The 15,725-nt window shown below is 46.2% G+C and overlaps 1 protein-coding gene across 1 annotated transcript in view; it reads left to right on the forward strand.

The window, feature by feature from the left end:
• The window catches only part of ADAMTS12 (ADAM metallopeptidase with thrombospondin type 1 motif 12), a 302,673-nt gene that overhangs the window by 251,610 nt on the left and 35,338 nt on the right, over positions 1–15,725 (forward strand). Inside the window, exons 18-19 of the mRNA XM_046000900.1 lie at positions 4,200–4,410; positions 12,999–14,123. Of these exons, the coding sequence (XP_045856856.1) occupies positions 4,200–4,410; positions 12,999–14,123 (1,336 nt within the window). The remainder of the gene's footprint in view (positions 1–4,199; positions 4,411–12,998; positions 14,124–15,725) is intronic.

The following is a 15,725-nucleotide window of genomic DNA, read 5'->3' on the forward strand; positions in this document are numbered from 1 at the left end:
CGGACTTGAAGCTGACCCTCAGTGCGGTCATGGGACAAGCTGGAAGGACGTCTCCCTCTGGGTCCCCTCAGCCTGCAAATGTTACCTCATTCCAAAGAAGGGTCTTCGCAGGTGTTGTTAAATTAAAGGGTCTTGAAATGGGTTTATCATCAGCAATTATCCACTTGGGCCCCAAATGTCATTGCAAGGGTCCTTATAAGAAAGAGGCAGAGGGAAATTTCACACACACACACACACACATACACACACGTGCGTATACACATGTGCACACACACATGGTGATATGAAGAGAGAACAGATAGATTTGAAGACACTAGCCTTAGACACTGGTGGGATGGTTCCCTGGCTGAGGACCACTGGCACCCCCACAAACTGAGGGGGGGGCGGAGCATACCCCACTAGCAACTTGTTTTTATCCTGCTGACTTTAGGACTATAAGAAACCAGATTTGGCTTCTGGAACTGTAGGAAACCAGATTTTTGTTGTTTTAAGCCCCCAGTTTTATGGTAATTTGTTGTGGCAGTCCCAGGAAACTAATGCAGACAGCTTAACTCGGAGGAAGAGCAGAGAGGCCCCCACCCAGGGATAGACTTTGCAGAGCTGGGAAAACCATCGCATAGAGGCTTCCTGGAAGGCGTGGCCAAGGAATTTATGGACTGGCACACCTAGGTCGCTTCCTGAGGAAGCTTGCAGCCAGGCAGGCATCAGATGCATATTCCTGAGCAAGACAAGCTGTTGTCATGGAGGAACCGGCAGCCAGGCCTGAGGATTCCTCATCCAAAGCCCTGCCTCCTGGCCACTGTCCCCGCGGTCCTTGCCCTCCTCGGGGCTTTGTAGTTAGTTGACATGTCTTCATCTCTTCGTTCTAAAAGCAGCATTGTAGGAACAAAGCAAATGATACATTTACCCCGGGAAGCCTGCCTAAGCTGAGGGATGGATGCAGCTTATTGATTCCGAGCAAAATTCTCACATGTACCCCTGACTCAGCCGCCTCTCCCACCGTCAGAACTGAAGACCTGGCAGTCAGAAAGGAAGCGCTGTGGCCATGGCCGCAGGTGGGCGAGGGACAGCCCCGGCCAACACAGGTGTGCCTTCTGGTGCCCAGAGGCTCTCGTCAAGCTGAGTGTTAGTTTCGCAGCTGCGGTTTCTGCCATTCCACATCGTGGAGCGTCAGGGGACGAAGACAGTCCATTCTGTCCCCCGACTTCTGCTCTTATATTGAAAAGCATTTCCTGCAATTCCCTCCAAACAATTTGAAGATTAAACTTATGGAGAGGGAAGCCTAAGCAATTGAACAAATCTTTTTTTTTTTTTTAATTTTTTTTTTAGGGATTTTATTTATTTATTTGACAGAGAGAAATTACAAGTAGGCAGAGAGAGAGAGGAGGTAGCAGGCTCCCTGCCGAGCAGAGAGCCCCATGCGGGACTCGATCCCAGGACCCTGAGATCATGACCTGAGCCGAAGGCAGAGGCCCAACCCACGGAGCCACCCAGGCGCCCTGAACAAATCTTTTTAAATCATTGTCAACTGGTAGCATTTTTTGCTTCTTAAAGCCTCCCACTGTGTTGTTATGGTAACAACTGTTGATAGAGCCACAGTCTGCAATCCATAGGACTTTTTTTTTTTTTAAGATTTTTATTTACTTATTTGAGAAAAAGAGCAGGATGGGGGGTGGGGGGGCAGGGAGAGGCCATAGCAGAGAGAGAAGCAGACTCCCCATTGAGCAGGGAGCCAGACACGGGGTTCCATCCCAGGACCTCTAGATCATGACCTGAACTGAAATCAACTGCTTAACCGACTGAGCCACCCAGGTACCCCCACAGGACTCGTACATTGTCATTGGACTACTGAGACTGACTCCCACAGGGGGTCCAAGAACAGTGCAAACCAGTGCAAGATCAGTTACCCAGTTGTGTGGGGAGTGTCGTCAGCATTTTGGTAAGATAAAGATCAATAGCAAAACCAGAACAGATCGGGAAGGTTGTTGCTAATTCTGTGCTAACTAAGTCAGAGCGGTTGTCTTGTTGGGGTGAGTGAACGGGCTGGGCTTTTGTCCTGCTGAGTTCTTCTCCCCAGTTCCTCAGGGAATTTCAACAGCCTTCTGTCATGTCTCCTGTAAATATAAAAACAGTATTCTGTTATACATCTCCTAGAAATCTGGCATTATGGCAGACTTCAGAAAATGAGATGGACGACAGAAAACAACTTGACAGTAGTTCCTGAGCCCTGGGCTTGGAAGACCTTTGCTGAAAGATATTTAAATTGTGGGGGGAGGGGGTAGCTGTTTTCACCTTAAACTAGCCCAGGAGACTGCGGAGGGAATTCTAGAATAAGAAAATAAGGGGGTTCATTATCACTTTGTGATGATAGAGTTAGAAGCCTGATAGCAAGTAATTCGATAAATTATACTTTTTTGGTCCACTCAGTTTATTAAACACTTCCAGAATGGCATGTTATATTCAGTAACGTGTCTGGCTTCCCCCGGACATGTCAGCAGTAGGGTGAAGTGACTAGATTCATAATTACCGAAGTGGGCGTTCTGTTGCTTTCACATCATGTGGTTCCAAAATCAGCTTTTTACCCACACAAGATAGGCAGATGATACACACCAGGGCCTCAGGGAGTAACCATATATGTTATTATTACTTACTAAGTAAATGAATAACTCATCTTAATTACTTCATTATCGATGTTCAACACTAAAGAATAAATAAGAATCTTTATAACTTAAAAATAACTTATTAAATAATACAACAGAATCAAGGAGTAGCTTTTTTAAAAATATTTTTAACCTGAGATTTAAAGTGTGTGACTCAAAACAAGTTTTACCCAGAGAAACCAGTACTTACTAAATGTAAATCATAGTACAAACTTTTGTCTTCTTCAAAATTCCATACTATCTCGGGGCGCCTGGGTGGCTCAGTGGGTTAAAGCCTCTGCCTTCGGCTCAGGTCATGATCCCAGGGTCCTGGGATCGAGCCCTGCATCGGGCTCTCTGCTTGGCGGGGAGCCTGCTTCCTCCTCTCTCTCTCTCTGACTGCCTCTCTGTCTACTTGTGATCTCTGTCTGTCAAATAAATAAAATAAAATCTTAAAAAAAAAATTCCATACTATCTCAAGGACAGAAGTCCTCCCCAAATTCAGGAATGAATGACTTCTGTGCTATACTGCTGTCCCAGGAGAAACAGAAGCATTCCATTTTATTACCACACAGAAAGCCAAAGAAGTGGGCGGTATGTTGCAACAGCAGTGAACCTAGACCACACTGGATCAGTACACTTGTTCTCCCTTCTGTGCTGGGGAAGATTTACACGGTGGTGGAGAAGGGGAAACAGAGAGGGCTCCCTGCCACTTTCTAGGTAGCCACACGTTCTGTCCAGGATAAGGGGGTAGAGAAAGAGCTCACCTTCCTGTTTTTCCACAGTGAATCCAGAATATTCACTTAGCAAACCATGTCAGCATTTTGACTGGTCAAGAATAGCTGACAAGTAAGAAATTATTTTGTTTCTTCTTTTTCTCCTGCTTTCTTATTAAAGGGACCGGTGAAACTAGTAGTAGGTACACTGAAGGTGATGGGGAAAATGAAGGCAGTGCCTCGGACTGACTGTCTCCTGAGTAACTGAAAATCACTGATTGTTTCAGTACTGGCTTCGCAGCAGAACAGAAAAACATTCAGTGAGGAGCCAGGCGACCTAAATTCTATGAGATTCTTTTACTCGATAACAACCGTCAAAATAACAACATGTAAATTACAGGTGATCAGGTTCTATTATGTGTCAGGCTCTGTACTGTGCACAATGTATAAGTCTGGTATTTTGTTTCATCTGCAGCACTCATAGAAACTCTGTATTGTTGTACCCATTTAATAGATGAGGAAAGTAAGGCTTAAACGTGCTTGACGTGGTACTATAGAAAACGAGATCTCAGTGTTCTTGACTGTAAAAGGAGAGGGCATTTTCCCCCCCATTCGGAGGCCTTCTTAGGTAGCATCTCCTCCTGCAAGGGCTCTGCTGGACTTGAGCCGTGATTGGACGAGCAAGCTGTGGCCCTATCTCCTCCTCTAGCTGGCTGGAGCGTCTCCAAGGAACCCCCTACCCCACCCTGCCAGCTCTGTGACCTGCACTTCCGCTCCCGCTTCCTATGTCCAGAGGCTGGACTGAATGTGTGTAAATGCCTTTGGTGTCCATGTATGTCTGCAGGTGGTGGGCCGGGGAGTGGGAAGCGTGCTCAGCCACGTGTGGGCCCCACGGAGAGAGGAAGCGGACAGTGCTGTGTGTCCAGACCACGGGCTCTGATGAGCAGGCTCTCCCCGCTAAAGACTGCCAGCACCTCCTGAAGCCCAAGACCCTCATTTCCTGCAACAGAGACATCTTGTGTCCGTCAGATTGGACAGTAGGCAACTGGAGTGAGGTGAGCGTCATCACCCCCCACCCCCCGCCTCTTCATTAACCAGTCCAGAGCAGCTCTAGAAAAACTTGCACGGTGGCCGGTGTCTGCCACCTCTGGCCTGTTCCCTGCATTTCCCCAGGGCCTTGTATCTGATCTGGTTTATTTTCTGTTCTTATGGGATTTGCTTCTCTCTCGTCCAGGAGTCAGATACCTGCCAGGGGTGAGCTGGATCCCATTTGCACAGGCTCGCAACAGCTAACTGGCACATCGTCAGGGTTTTTGCAGTCCCGTTGTTAAGCCACTGGTTGCAAATCGGGACTCTCCCACCTACCCCAAGATCTAGTTTGTTAAACACTTACATTTCTGTTTCCCTAAAACCGTGATAGTTAAAACCGGAGGAGTGTTGCTCCAATTATAGAGGGATAGGCGGTGTACCACAGACTTGAAGAAGCCCCTCAAATCGTCTGTCTGTTCGGCATGGGGCAAGGCCAGACCTGACCGAGGTTTAGAGCACGTACTGTGATTTGCCGCATAAATCCAAATCAGTGTTGTTCCATTTTGCCAAAATTAATCTGATCAAATTCTCTAAGTCCACTTAGGAATCAGTGGGCTAGAAAGTCATGAAAAGCTCCCAGGCTTCATTTTTCTTTAGGTCACCATGGAACCTGGTCCTGTCATGCCTGGTGCTCCCAGAGTCTGGAGTAGAAGTGGAGATCTTTTTTCTCCAAAGGTCCTGGAGTCTCCAGGGCCTTGCTCTGTTTCCCTGGGCACATTGCAGTTCAGTGACCTCAGGAATGAAAAAAATACATGATTTTTTAAACTAACAGTCCAGACTTTATGGGTGGTTGCTGACTTCTGCTGAGCTCCCTCAGAAAGCCCTGTCCCTTTCAGTAATAATGCAGTCGCTGACCAGAATGTTGCAGGAACTCCTCTTAGGACTCACCATCAAATAAATAGAAAATACTTGATTCAGGAGAATGTAGGAAGTACTCTCTGTACTAATAAAGGTACTCTGAAGTATTCTGTGAAGAAGAATCTGAATGTTCGTATGAGCAAAGATGAGATTTCTGAAGCTATTTGAGAGCAGAAAACACCCATGTGCATACAGACGCTGCGATGACCTTATTTCCAGAACTTTATTTCATTAGCTCACAGTCACAGTTTAGGTTTACTTAGCTTCTAAATCTGCTGCAGAATACTCTCTTGGGCATCGAGGTGAAAAGAAAAAGAAAATGGCAAGTGTTGTAAGAAGTCCCTGCCAAATGGGACAGATGAGACCAAAAAACGAAGGAACGAAAGAAAAAAAGGAAGAAGAGAAAGACGAATAAATGCAAAGAAAACATACCTGCAAACTAATAGTGTACTATGAATCTGTGCACGTATCAGCAACGGGGCTGATCTTAGGAAGGGACAGTGAGAGCGTATGGCTGGCCTGGCCTGTTAGGATTCTGCCAACCTGGACTGCTGTAAATTCCAGGGTTGTCAAAATCAGCCTGGATGAGATATCGGCCATTACATCTGTTTACCAGGAATGTCTGGGCTCCTTCTGAAGCGGTCCATAATTCTTGTCAAGTAGAATTTACTAACGGCCAGATTCTTCGTGTTTTTTAAAGGACTACAATTACATACTTGGCTGAGAAGTTCTTCTTACTGTGCTCATGTGTATGGGGAACAAAGTGACATGTCTTAACTGGAGAACAAGGGACCAAAAGGTTGGCAGGATGCGATAAGTCCTTGGGTCTGTGGTCCCAAATCCAGGCTGTTGCGTAGTGTACCATGAGCAGACATGGGGTTCAGTTTCTGACTTCCACTGGATGGAGTTGAGCCGAAAGGCTGAGCCCCAGGATGCTGTCGTGAGAGGTGTTTTTAGTTAAATCAACGTCGAAGTATTCATCCAGTGGGTCTCCCTTTCTTCCCTCTGCTATCTCGTTAATGTCTGTCCATCTGAGCCCTCTAATGAGCTTTCCTGGACTATGAGGAAATGTCTTTGGCATTCTAACTAGGGCCAGATACATTTTCTTTTTTCTTTTTTTAAGGTTTTATTTATTTATTTGACAGACAGAGATCACAAGCAGGCAGAGAGGCAGCCACAGAGAGAGGAGGAAGCAGGCTCCCTGCTGAGCAGAGAGCCCGATGCGAGAGGCTCGATCCCAGATCCCTGAGATCACGACCTGAGCTGAAGGCAGAGGCTTTAACCCACTGAGCCACCCAGGCACCCCGCAGATACATTTTTGAGAGAGATGATGCAGAGATGTTTTCTTGCTATCATAGTATTTTTGGTCCAGATCTTATCTTGAGATTAATTAACTGATGTAGGGTATAGAGCGCCAAGTGATACCTCATGATTTGGTCTGCACTGGGCTGTCTGGGTCACCCTGGGTGTCAGAAGCGAGGAGGTAACTGGGCCAAAAGGTCTAAGAACTGTGAGGCTCGTGCAGAGTCTTCCTCCCCGGGCTGACTTCCCTTCCCTGCCAGGACACCTCTGCCAAGCCAAGCAACAGAAGAATAGTGAGCTCAGCTGTGCCAGTTTCCACACTCATCCCTGACCCAGCAAGAGCTAGGACTTAGCAAGAGCTGGAGGCCTTTCTGCCACTCTGACCAACCCCTCCCTCTCTCCTACCCCCCAATCTCAGGTTTCACCAAGAATCTTGCCCTGTTTTCACCCAGCCTACTTTCTAGGCTTGGAGGGTAAAGAAGGAGCCTCAATCTGTTGTAAAGAGAGTATCAGAATTTCTGAGGCCCCCATTTTTATTAGGTATACTGCTTCAGTGACATGCCTTGTCTGGGGGTAAAAGGCATGCATAGTTTCGGGGAACAGGTCCCTGGGTTCAAATCCTGGCTCCGCCACTTAACTAGATGTGTGACTTTATCTCTTTGTGGTTCCTTTTAGTTTTCTGTGGCTTGTTTTCTCCATCCACGAGACAGGACGAACAGCAGTAACTTAGACTTAAGAGAAGCTATGGGGAGTGAGTTAATAGCTCCAAACTTCTTACTAGAACAGTGCCTGGAACATAGTAAGCTGTAGATGCACTCATTTCCTAGCAGAGTAGATAGGTAGGAATAACAACATCATCTAGCATTTGTTGAGTGCTTTTCACATTCATCTCATCTAACACTGAAGATAACTCATAAGGTTGATATTGATCATGAATTCCCCTGTTAGTCCTGGTAGTTAGGCTAATAGATTTAATGGGAGAGTAATTTTCTAGCCCTGGCAATCCCAAATAGTGGGGCCTGAGCTAGTGTTAACCATACGCCCCAAGCCTTTTCTCATTTAAAAAGACAGGGTTAATGTGAGGCTTGAAGATAATCCACAGAAGCTCTTTGCATGGTGTCTGCAAATAGTGAGTGTTAGCTAAACGGTAAGTTCTTTCTCAAGCCAAGAAGACAAGTAAGTTTCTGTCTTCTACACTACCCTGATTTTGCAAGCCTTATTCGGTCGCTGGCACCCAGATACCCAGAGAGATTTGGTCTCTGACTCTGCATTTTCATCTAGACCCTTGCCTCAAGCTCAGGGCCATTTTCTACATGGAGCAGCGGAAGTATAAGACTTGGGTTCAGGGTCTACAAATGGCCACGTAACAAAAATACATGTAACAAAAAGGCAAATGTACGTATAAAAATAAAGGACACCGCAAAATCATGTCAATATTGAATTACATATTAATGGCAGATACTTACTGGATACTTCGTATTAAATACTCCCATAGGTATTAATACCCTTGGGTGGCCACTCACAGATACGCCTGCAGACAGAAGGAGGACAGAGCAGGAAGGCGACGAGATGTCTCTGAGTCGCTCACCTGTGGTACTCCCCAGTATGAGTTAAGGTCCAAGGCACTTCTGTGGTATTGGATGCCTGATATTGGAGCCTCGACCCCATCCTCTTGTGGCAGGGATGTCTGGAAGGGCCAACATCTCAGTTCTTCTCAGATGTCAGCAGCCTGTGTTTTGCCAGGTTTCCTGGAGAACACACAGAGGCGACCTCTTTTTACTCAGCTACTCACAGAAAACCAGTTGGGAACCATGCTGATTCTCTTTGTCCTATCTGATATTTTTTTAAATTAAGGTACTATATTAGTTTGCTGGGGCTGTCATGACAGAGAACCACAAATGGGGTGGTTTAAACAACAGAAACTTATTGTCTCACAGCTCTGGAGGCGAGAAGTCCAAGATCAAGGTACTGGCTGAGTTGGTTCCTTCTCGAGGCTGTGAGGGACAATCTGTTCCATGCCTTCTAGCTTGTGGTGGCCTTTGGTTCCCTTGGCCTGTAGATGTTGACATCCTGATCTCTGTTTTCTTTTTTTTTTTTTCTAAGATTTTATTTATTTATTTGACAGAGAAAGAGAGAGATCATAGGTAGGCAGGGAGGCAGACAGAGAGAGGAGGAAGCAGGCTCTCCGAGGAGCAGAGAGCCAGACGTGGGGCTCGATCCCAGGACCCCGGGATCATGACCTGAGCCGAAGGCAGAGGCTTTAACCCACTGATCCACCCAGGCGCCCCTGATCTCTGTTTTCATCTTCAGTGGTTTTGTCCCTCTTTATGTGTCTCTGCATCTGAATTTCCCCAGTGGTCATATTGGATTAGGACCCCCTGGGGACCTCACTTTAACTTGATTACCTCTGTAAAGGCACCATCTCCACATAAGTCTCCATTCTGGGGTATAGGGGAGGGGCTAGGCAGGGGTTAGAAGTCCAGTATATCTTTTTGGGGGGAACACAGTTCAACCCATAACAGCTACCTATGTTTTTCAGCTTTCTTTCAAAGCTGGTTTTAGCATGAGATCCAATCATTCATTTATAAATCCCTGAGACTGCACAATAAATGTCTTTATGCCAAAGCACTAGCTAGTTCTCTCCTCGTCCTTTTAGCTGGAACTCTGTGATGAGCCCCGACTGTGTTTTTGAATAAACTCTTAGCACCTCAGCTCCCAGCCCTTTGTGAGCTCCCCTCCCCAACAGGGCACCTTGGGGAGGGGGTGGCTTGACTCATTTAGCAGCAGACCTCTGTCTCAGCTGGCTCCCCACAGGTGACCCCCAGGAAGGACAGTAACAGATTAATGAGCTGCTGGCCCACTGCCCAGTTCAAAATTATAAGGTAAAGACACGAGGTCATCACAGCAGATACTGGCTTTGAGAGTCCCGAAACCACCAGTTGAAATGAGAGATGAGCTCTGCAGGGGGCGGTGTACCCAATGTTTATCTCATCCAGGGGCTTGACAGCTCCCAAGGAGATAATCACAGCTGGAAGATGTCTTGGAAGGAGCATGGGGCTGAGTACAAATCAGCGCTGTGTGTTCCCATGTGACTAGGAGAAAAGGCAACTTCCTTTTTAGGCCCCTATACTTGATAGACGGTTAACACTGTCCCCCTGGGCACAATATGCCCCGGGGCTCAAGAGTGGCATCCCCAGGGCTACCTGGAAGCCTCTGGGTCTGTGGATGAGGAAAGCAGATGGGGACCAAAGGTAGGTGTGCCCAGGAACGTAAGAACTGCTCCCAGACCCCGGGCTCCATGAAGGACGTTGTGAGTTGCCATTTGGAAAAGCTGCCTGTAGTTGGAGACCATCTGGTTTTTTGAGAGAAGCTAAAAATCTGGAATTTTGATATGAAATCTGCTAATTTTTAGGTGTTGGCTACTAATCCAGTGTTAGTATTTCATCTGTTTGCTTGTTTGTTTTAAGAGAGAGCAAACTGGGACACCTGGATGGCTCAGTCACTGAAGCATCTAACTCTTGATTTGGGCTTAGATCATGATCTCAGGGTCATGAGGTCGAGTCCCACATCAGGCTCCATGCTGGGTGTAGAGCCTACTTGGGATTCTCTCTCTCCTTCCCCCTTCACCTTTCCCGGCCACCGTATTTTAAACAAAAAAGAAAGAAAGAAAGAAAGAGACAAAAAAGATTGAACAGGCCAAAGAATTCATGTCTGTGGGTCAAATTTGGTCCTGAGGCTGCCACTTTGGGTCTCTGTTCTAGAATAATCTTCAGTTTTAAAAAATGTATGTGTACTAAATAACCAGTTAGATACCTTTTATGTACTCTGTTTTATTCTTCTACATTGAACAAATTTACACAGTAGTAAATACGGTTATTTAACACTTGTAATTTATGAATTCTAAAAAATATATATCTGTCCATCTGTTAACCCTAGGAAACCTAAATCTTAAAAAATCTAGTAATAAACCAGTGGGATGTGTGGGTAACCACAGTATCTTCTAGATACATGCCTACAAGTACTTCACTCAGGCAGCTGCTCACCTCCTAGCTTCCCACAGACAGGTGTGTGTCTCTGTGCTTCCCTGGGGACATTAAAAGCATTTCAAGTCAAGACAAACCAAAAGAAAAAAAAATAAAGGAATAAAGAGAAAGAAAAGAAAAAGCAGCTTCCCGCCATGTAGCTGTCTACTCTGACATTTCTTGGAAAGAAAATATCCAAAGGGGGGTATACCTGCCGCTTGCAGACCATTGGCATCGGCTGGGGCCACTCTCAAGGATCAGCTCTCAAAACCCAGAAAGCACAGACATGTGTTCGGAGCCACGTGAAAGGTGTTCGAATGGCCAGATCATTTTCCAAGGTGGAGATCTGAAAACTTAAGGGGTTTGGATTAGAATGTGACAAATGGAGAAGCAGTGAGGAGGTCGAAGCAGACAGAGCTTTAAAGCACCTTCGCACAGAAGAAGGCAGAAATACTGTAGTAAACCAGGAAAGTAACTGGCCCCGGCCTGCCCTTGCCAGGCTCCGCAGTGGGGTGAGCCCCAAATCCGCAGCTGAGCACGCTCTCAGCGGCCTGGTCTCCTGTGCTGACAAGCATGTCCTGCTTTTCAAAGGAGCTGATTGCGCAGAGCTAGCAGACATCAGGGGGAAAAGATGCTTGACTGGAACAAAATAAAGGAGGATTTCCGTATATCTATATTATTTTCCTACACAGAGGAAACTGAAAATAGGACTTGAGAAGGCAAGAAATTTAGGCTAAAAAGTGCCTGAGCTCACAGAAGAATTTTCCCATTCCTGATTTTTTTTCCCCTGGAGGAAATAGTCACTTAACATGTTGTAAGTGATTGATATGTCCCAAGAACTCACCTGGAATTCAGTTCTGAATAAGAAACAGTTCCTGTCTCTGGGTAGCTTTCAGAAATCGAGTTTATATTCAAGAGATGAAATCAGTGGACGGCTACCTGTTCGGTGTGCTGCACTAGACTTCATGGAGGCTTTGAAACAGATCTGATTCTTACTCTGCCACTGACTGGCAGCCTTTTAAGCAAGTCCCTGAGTCTCAGGTTCTTCTCCTGTGGAACGTGGAATCCTAATTCCTGCCTTGAAAATCTCACAGGGTGGTCATCAGTATCTCACAGCATCGTGGCTGTGAACCTGTTGAAATCTGCCAAGCATCATGCAGTCCCCATGCTCTAAAAAAAACCACTTTGTGGTCGGGAATATAAGATAGACACATGTGAAACAGCCTGTGAAGGCCCCTGGGTGGTTCATATTCAAGAGCAGTATATTTGGTGGCTGACTTAAAATTGGAAAGAAAAGGCAAACACGGAACTATCTGGTGAAAGTAGAGATTATTCCAAACACCTAGAAATTTAGTGTGATGTAGCAAGTACGTGTGGTTTGCGGCGGCTGAGACTGACTGAGGAAATAAAGATTCTTTACCATGAGCCCTGAGGAAAGATATCCTGTTAGGATTCCTCCAGAGTTTCTCCAGTTGCGTGTCTTGGTGTGCCCTACAGAACGTGGAGGGGACATGGGGTGGGGGTACCAGCCGTGGCCCCTCACATTGGCACCATGCTGTGGGAGTCACTCTTTGAAAAGCTCTCTCTCTACTTCAATTACCTACACAGGATAGGTCCTGGATCTGTGTACATGTTGTGTACATGTGTGAGTGTGATGGTTGTCTTACTCTGATTCCACGTGACGAGTCAAGTGGAAATGTAGCCTGTGTGCCTAGGTGAGACTCTCTTAGTTAGATTGGGTGTTTTCTTAATAAAAGGGGAAGGTTTTTTAATAGATTCCAGAAAATATGTAAACAGTTTATGTTAATTTAACAGCAGCACAACCCAAGGAAAGATAATTTTACCATCTCTTAAAAAGAGTGGGTGAGGGGTGCCTGGGTGGCTCAGTTGGTTAAGCAACTGCCTTCAGCTCAGGTCATGATCCTGGAGTCCCAGGATCGAGTCCCACATCAGTCTCCCTGCTCAGCAGGGAGTCTGCTTCTTCTGCTGACCTCTCTTCTCTCATGCTCTCTCTCTCTCAAATAAATCAATTAAAAAAAAAAAAAAAGAGCAGGTGACTCGCACGTATCATCGCACTTCCTGTGAATTCACTGTCCCACCTTTGGAGTCCAGGCGGACTTCAGTTTTACTCTGTCACGTTTGTATGTTTAGTTTGTGAAGAGTAAACGGTTGGTCCCGAGCCCCACCTGGTCTCCAGGAGACACATACTTCCGTGGAGAACTAAAGGAGCTCAAAGACCAAATGTAAAAGTGGAAGAAAACAAGTTAGGCCGCACAGCTCTGTTTCATCAGGGCTGTTCTCCCCATTGTAAAGCTGAGCCTGAGAACCGGTGCATGTTTCCCACGAAGCTGACAGCCTTCTCTCTTTTCCAGTGTTCTGTCTCCTGCGGCGGGGGAGTGCGGATCCGCAGTGTCACGTGTGCCAAGAACCATGACGAGCCTTGCGATGTGACCAGGAAGCCCAACAGCCGAGCTCTTTGTGGCCTCCAGCAGTGCCCGTCGAGCCGAAGAGTTCTGAAACCCCACAAAAGCCCAATTCCCAGTGGGCGAAATCTCCCAACATCTGAGCCAGACCCCCCGCAGCCCATCCCTCCAACTCCATCCAGTCCCAGAATGCTGAGCACGTCCACGGTGCCCAAGTCTATGAGCACCAGTGCTGGGGCTGTCAGCAGCCCCAGTCCTACCACAGCCCCCGGACAAGGAGACATGGATGCCAAATGGTGGCCGAATAGTTCACACCAAACTGAACTGGGTTCCCATTATGTCCTTTCCACCGGAAGTACTTCCCAGCCCATCCCCACTTCCTGGTCTTCGAGTAGCCAGCCAAACAAAGGGAATGTTCCCAATTCAGACCCTGGTCCTACCTCAGGGGGAGACTTTTTCACCACAACACTGAGTCGTTCTGATTTGCCATCTTCCGGCAAGCCTGTGACGTGGCAGGTGACGCCATTTTACAATACCTTGACCAAAGAACCAGGGATAGAGATACATAGTGGCTCAGGGGAAGACAGTGAACAGTCTGAGATCAAAAACGAAAACAACTCTGTAACATGGACCAAAATCAGAGTAGCTGGAAAGGATGCTTCAGTGGTGAGAAGTACAGAAATCCCCCTTGGACCTCCACCAACACCTTATCTTGGTGGGGCATCCTTGTGGCCACCCTTCAGCACGGTGACGGAAGGTCTGCTGCCCAGCCACAGGCCTGCTACTCTCAAAAATGGTACACCTGGTGCAGAGGTGATGATCACTGAAAAGCCATCAAATGCTCCATTCCCTCTGGGAGGAGACCACCAGCCAGCACCATCGGAACATTCAGTCCGCCATAACCCTCCAGAACTTCCAGGCAGCGTGAATCTAACGCAGGGTTCCGGACCGGTCCTGACCAAGGAAGATGCAACAAGTCTGATTGCCGAGGGGTTTTTGCTCAATGCTTCCAACTACAAGGAGCCCTCGACAGGCGGGAGCCCAGCATACTGGATTGCTGGAAACTGGAGTGAGGTAGGAGTTCCCTTTCTCACCCCATGCCCAACTCTGTGGGGAAATAGCTAGGACTGTTGCATTCTGGCGCAGATTTCACAATGGGCTTGTTTAAGATACAGCCCGATGTAGAAGAAACATGAAGCCATTGGATCCATGCCCTTCCTCTCTCCCTCTCTCCTCCCTAATTCCGAAAATGAGAGAGGGAAGAAAAACTCTCCAGGGAGGGAGGACGAATGTAGTGAGATAAAGTGAAAAGAACTCTGCACTAAGTCAGGAGGGCTGGGCAAGCTAGCCATGTAAGAGCAGAGAACTCGGTCCACACTTCAGAAGCCACTTTGTGGCAGTGCCTCTGTAAGCCACCAGCAACACGCCCCCAGCTGCAAACACCTGAGGAGCACCTTAAAGGGCCTCAGGTGACATTTCACTCAGCTGATGCTGGGACTCCAGATCTGTTAGGTAATCCTAATTGGGGTGGGAATCGAAGGTAAAATTCCTTAAAAGCATTCTCTAGTTCAGTGTTATCAAGGGATTTCTTTTCTTGTTAGTCTGTTTGCTTGCATGAAAACCAAATAATTTTGGCTCATTAAAAGAATTAGAATATGGAAGAAGAAGAAAATAAATATGACGACAGAATTTTGGCCCCTGTTTTCAAGCTTCAGCATTTTGGCTGGATACTTGTTTTTCCATTTCTAGAACTAATTAATGGCCTTTGAAACATCAAAATCATTTTTTCCCATTTGAATTTTGAATGCACAGGCTATGAGCTTGTTAAAATAATTTGACAACTCAAAAGAGGACTTTGTGGTAAAATAATCGCATGTTCAAATTACTCAGCATTTTTATCACAACTCATGGCTCCTCTCCCTGGCCAAAGAGAAATGAAGTATTTGCTGCTAATATAACCGCTGTACATTTAATTTGTAAAGCATGTTAATATCCAAACCACTTTCATATCTAGCTCATATTTTCTCCTTTTGACAGTCCTGAGGAGCAGGTAAGGTCTCATTTATGCCAATTTGCAAATAGAGAAAATAAAGTGACTTGTCTAAGGACACAGCTGTCAGTTGGAAGATGAACCTTCTAACTCCACTCTATTCCATTGGTAAAAAATACATTATTTCTGAGTGAAGTGAGGTGTACCTGTAAACTAAACCAAAATAAAAGTGTATATTAACTCAGATAATCATGGAGGCCAGAACTTAATTGATATGTTTTCATTATAATAAATCAAGCTATACTTGACTTATCACAAATGTCATCATTTGTCTTTGACAGAAATAAACTGTCTTACTGAATACATCATAGCTCACTAAAAATTTGGCAGCTGTGATGAAGTAACTGAGAGCCGTTAATTCCAGGTAGTTTGGCTAGAAAAAGGGTATTGGTCCACACTGCAGTTTTCCAGAGCTCTGAAAGAATATTACAAGAACAGAGTTCAACATTTGGCAGAAATTCCCTTTCTGGTAGGGTTTGGTGCCTGCCCCCTTTATACATCTTTTGAGACAAATTTTTTTAATTTTTTAAAAATATTTTATTTATTTATTTGACAGAGAGAGACATAGCAAGAGAGTGAAGACAAGCGGTGGGGGGGGGGGGGGGGGAGGGAGAAGCAGGCTTCCC

This window comes from Meles meles, chromosome 3, assembly GCF_922984935.1.
Source record: "Meles meles chromosome 3, mMelMel3.1 paternal haplotype, whole genome shotgun sequence".
Classification (NCBI taxonomy): Eukaryota; Metazoa; Chordata; class Mammalia; order Carnivora; family Mustelidae; genus Meles; species Meles meles.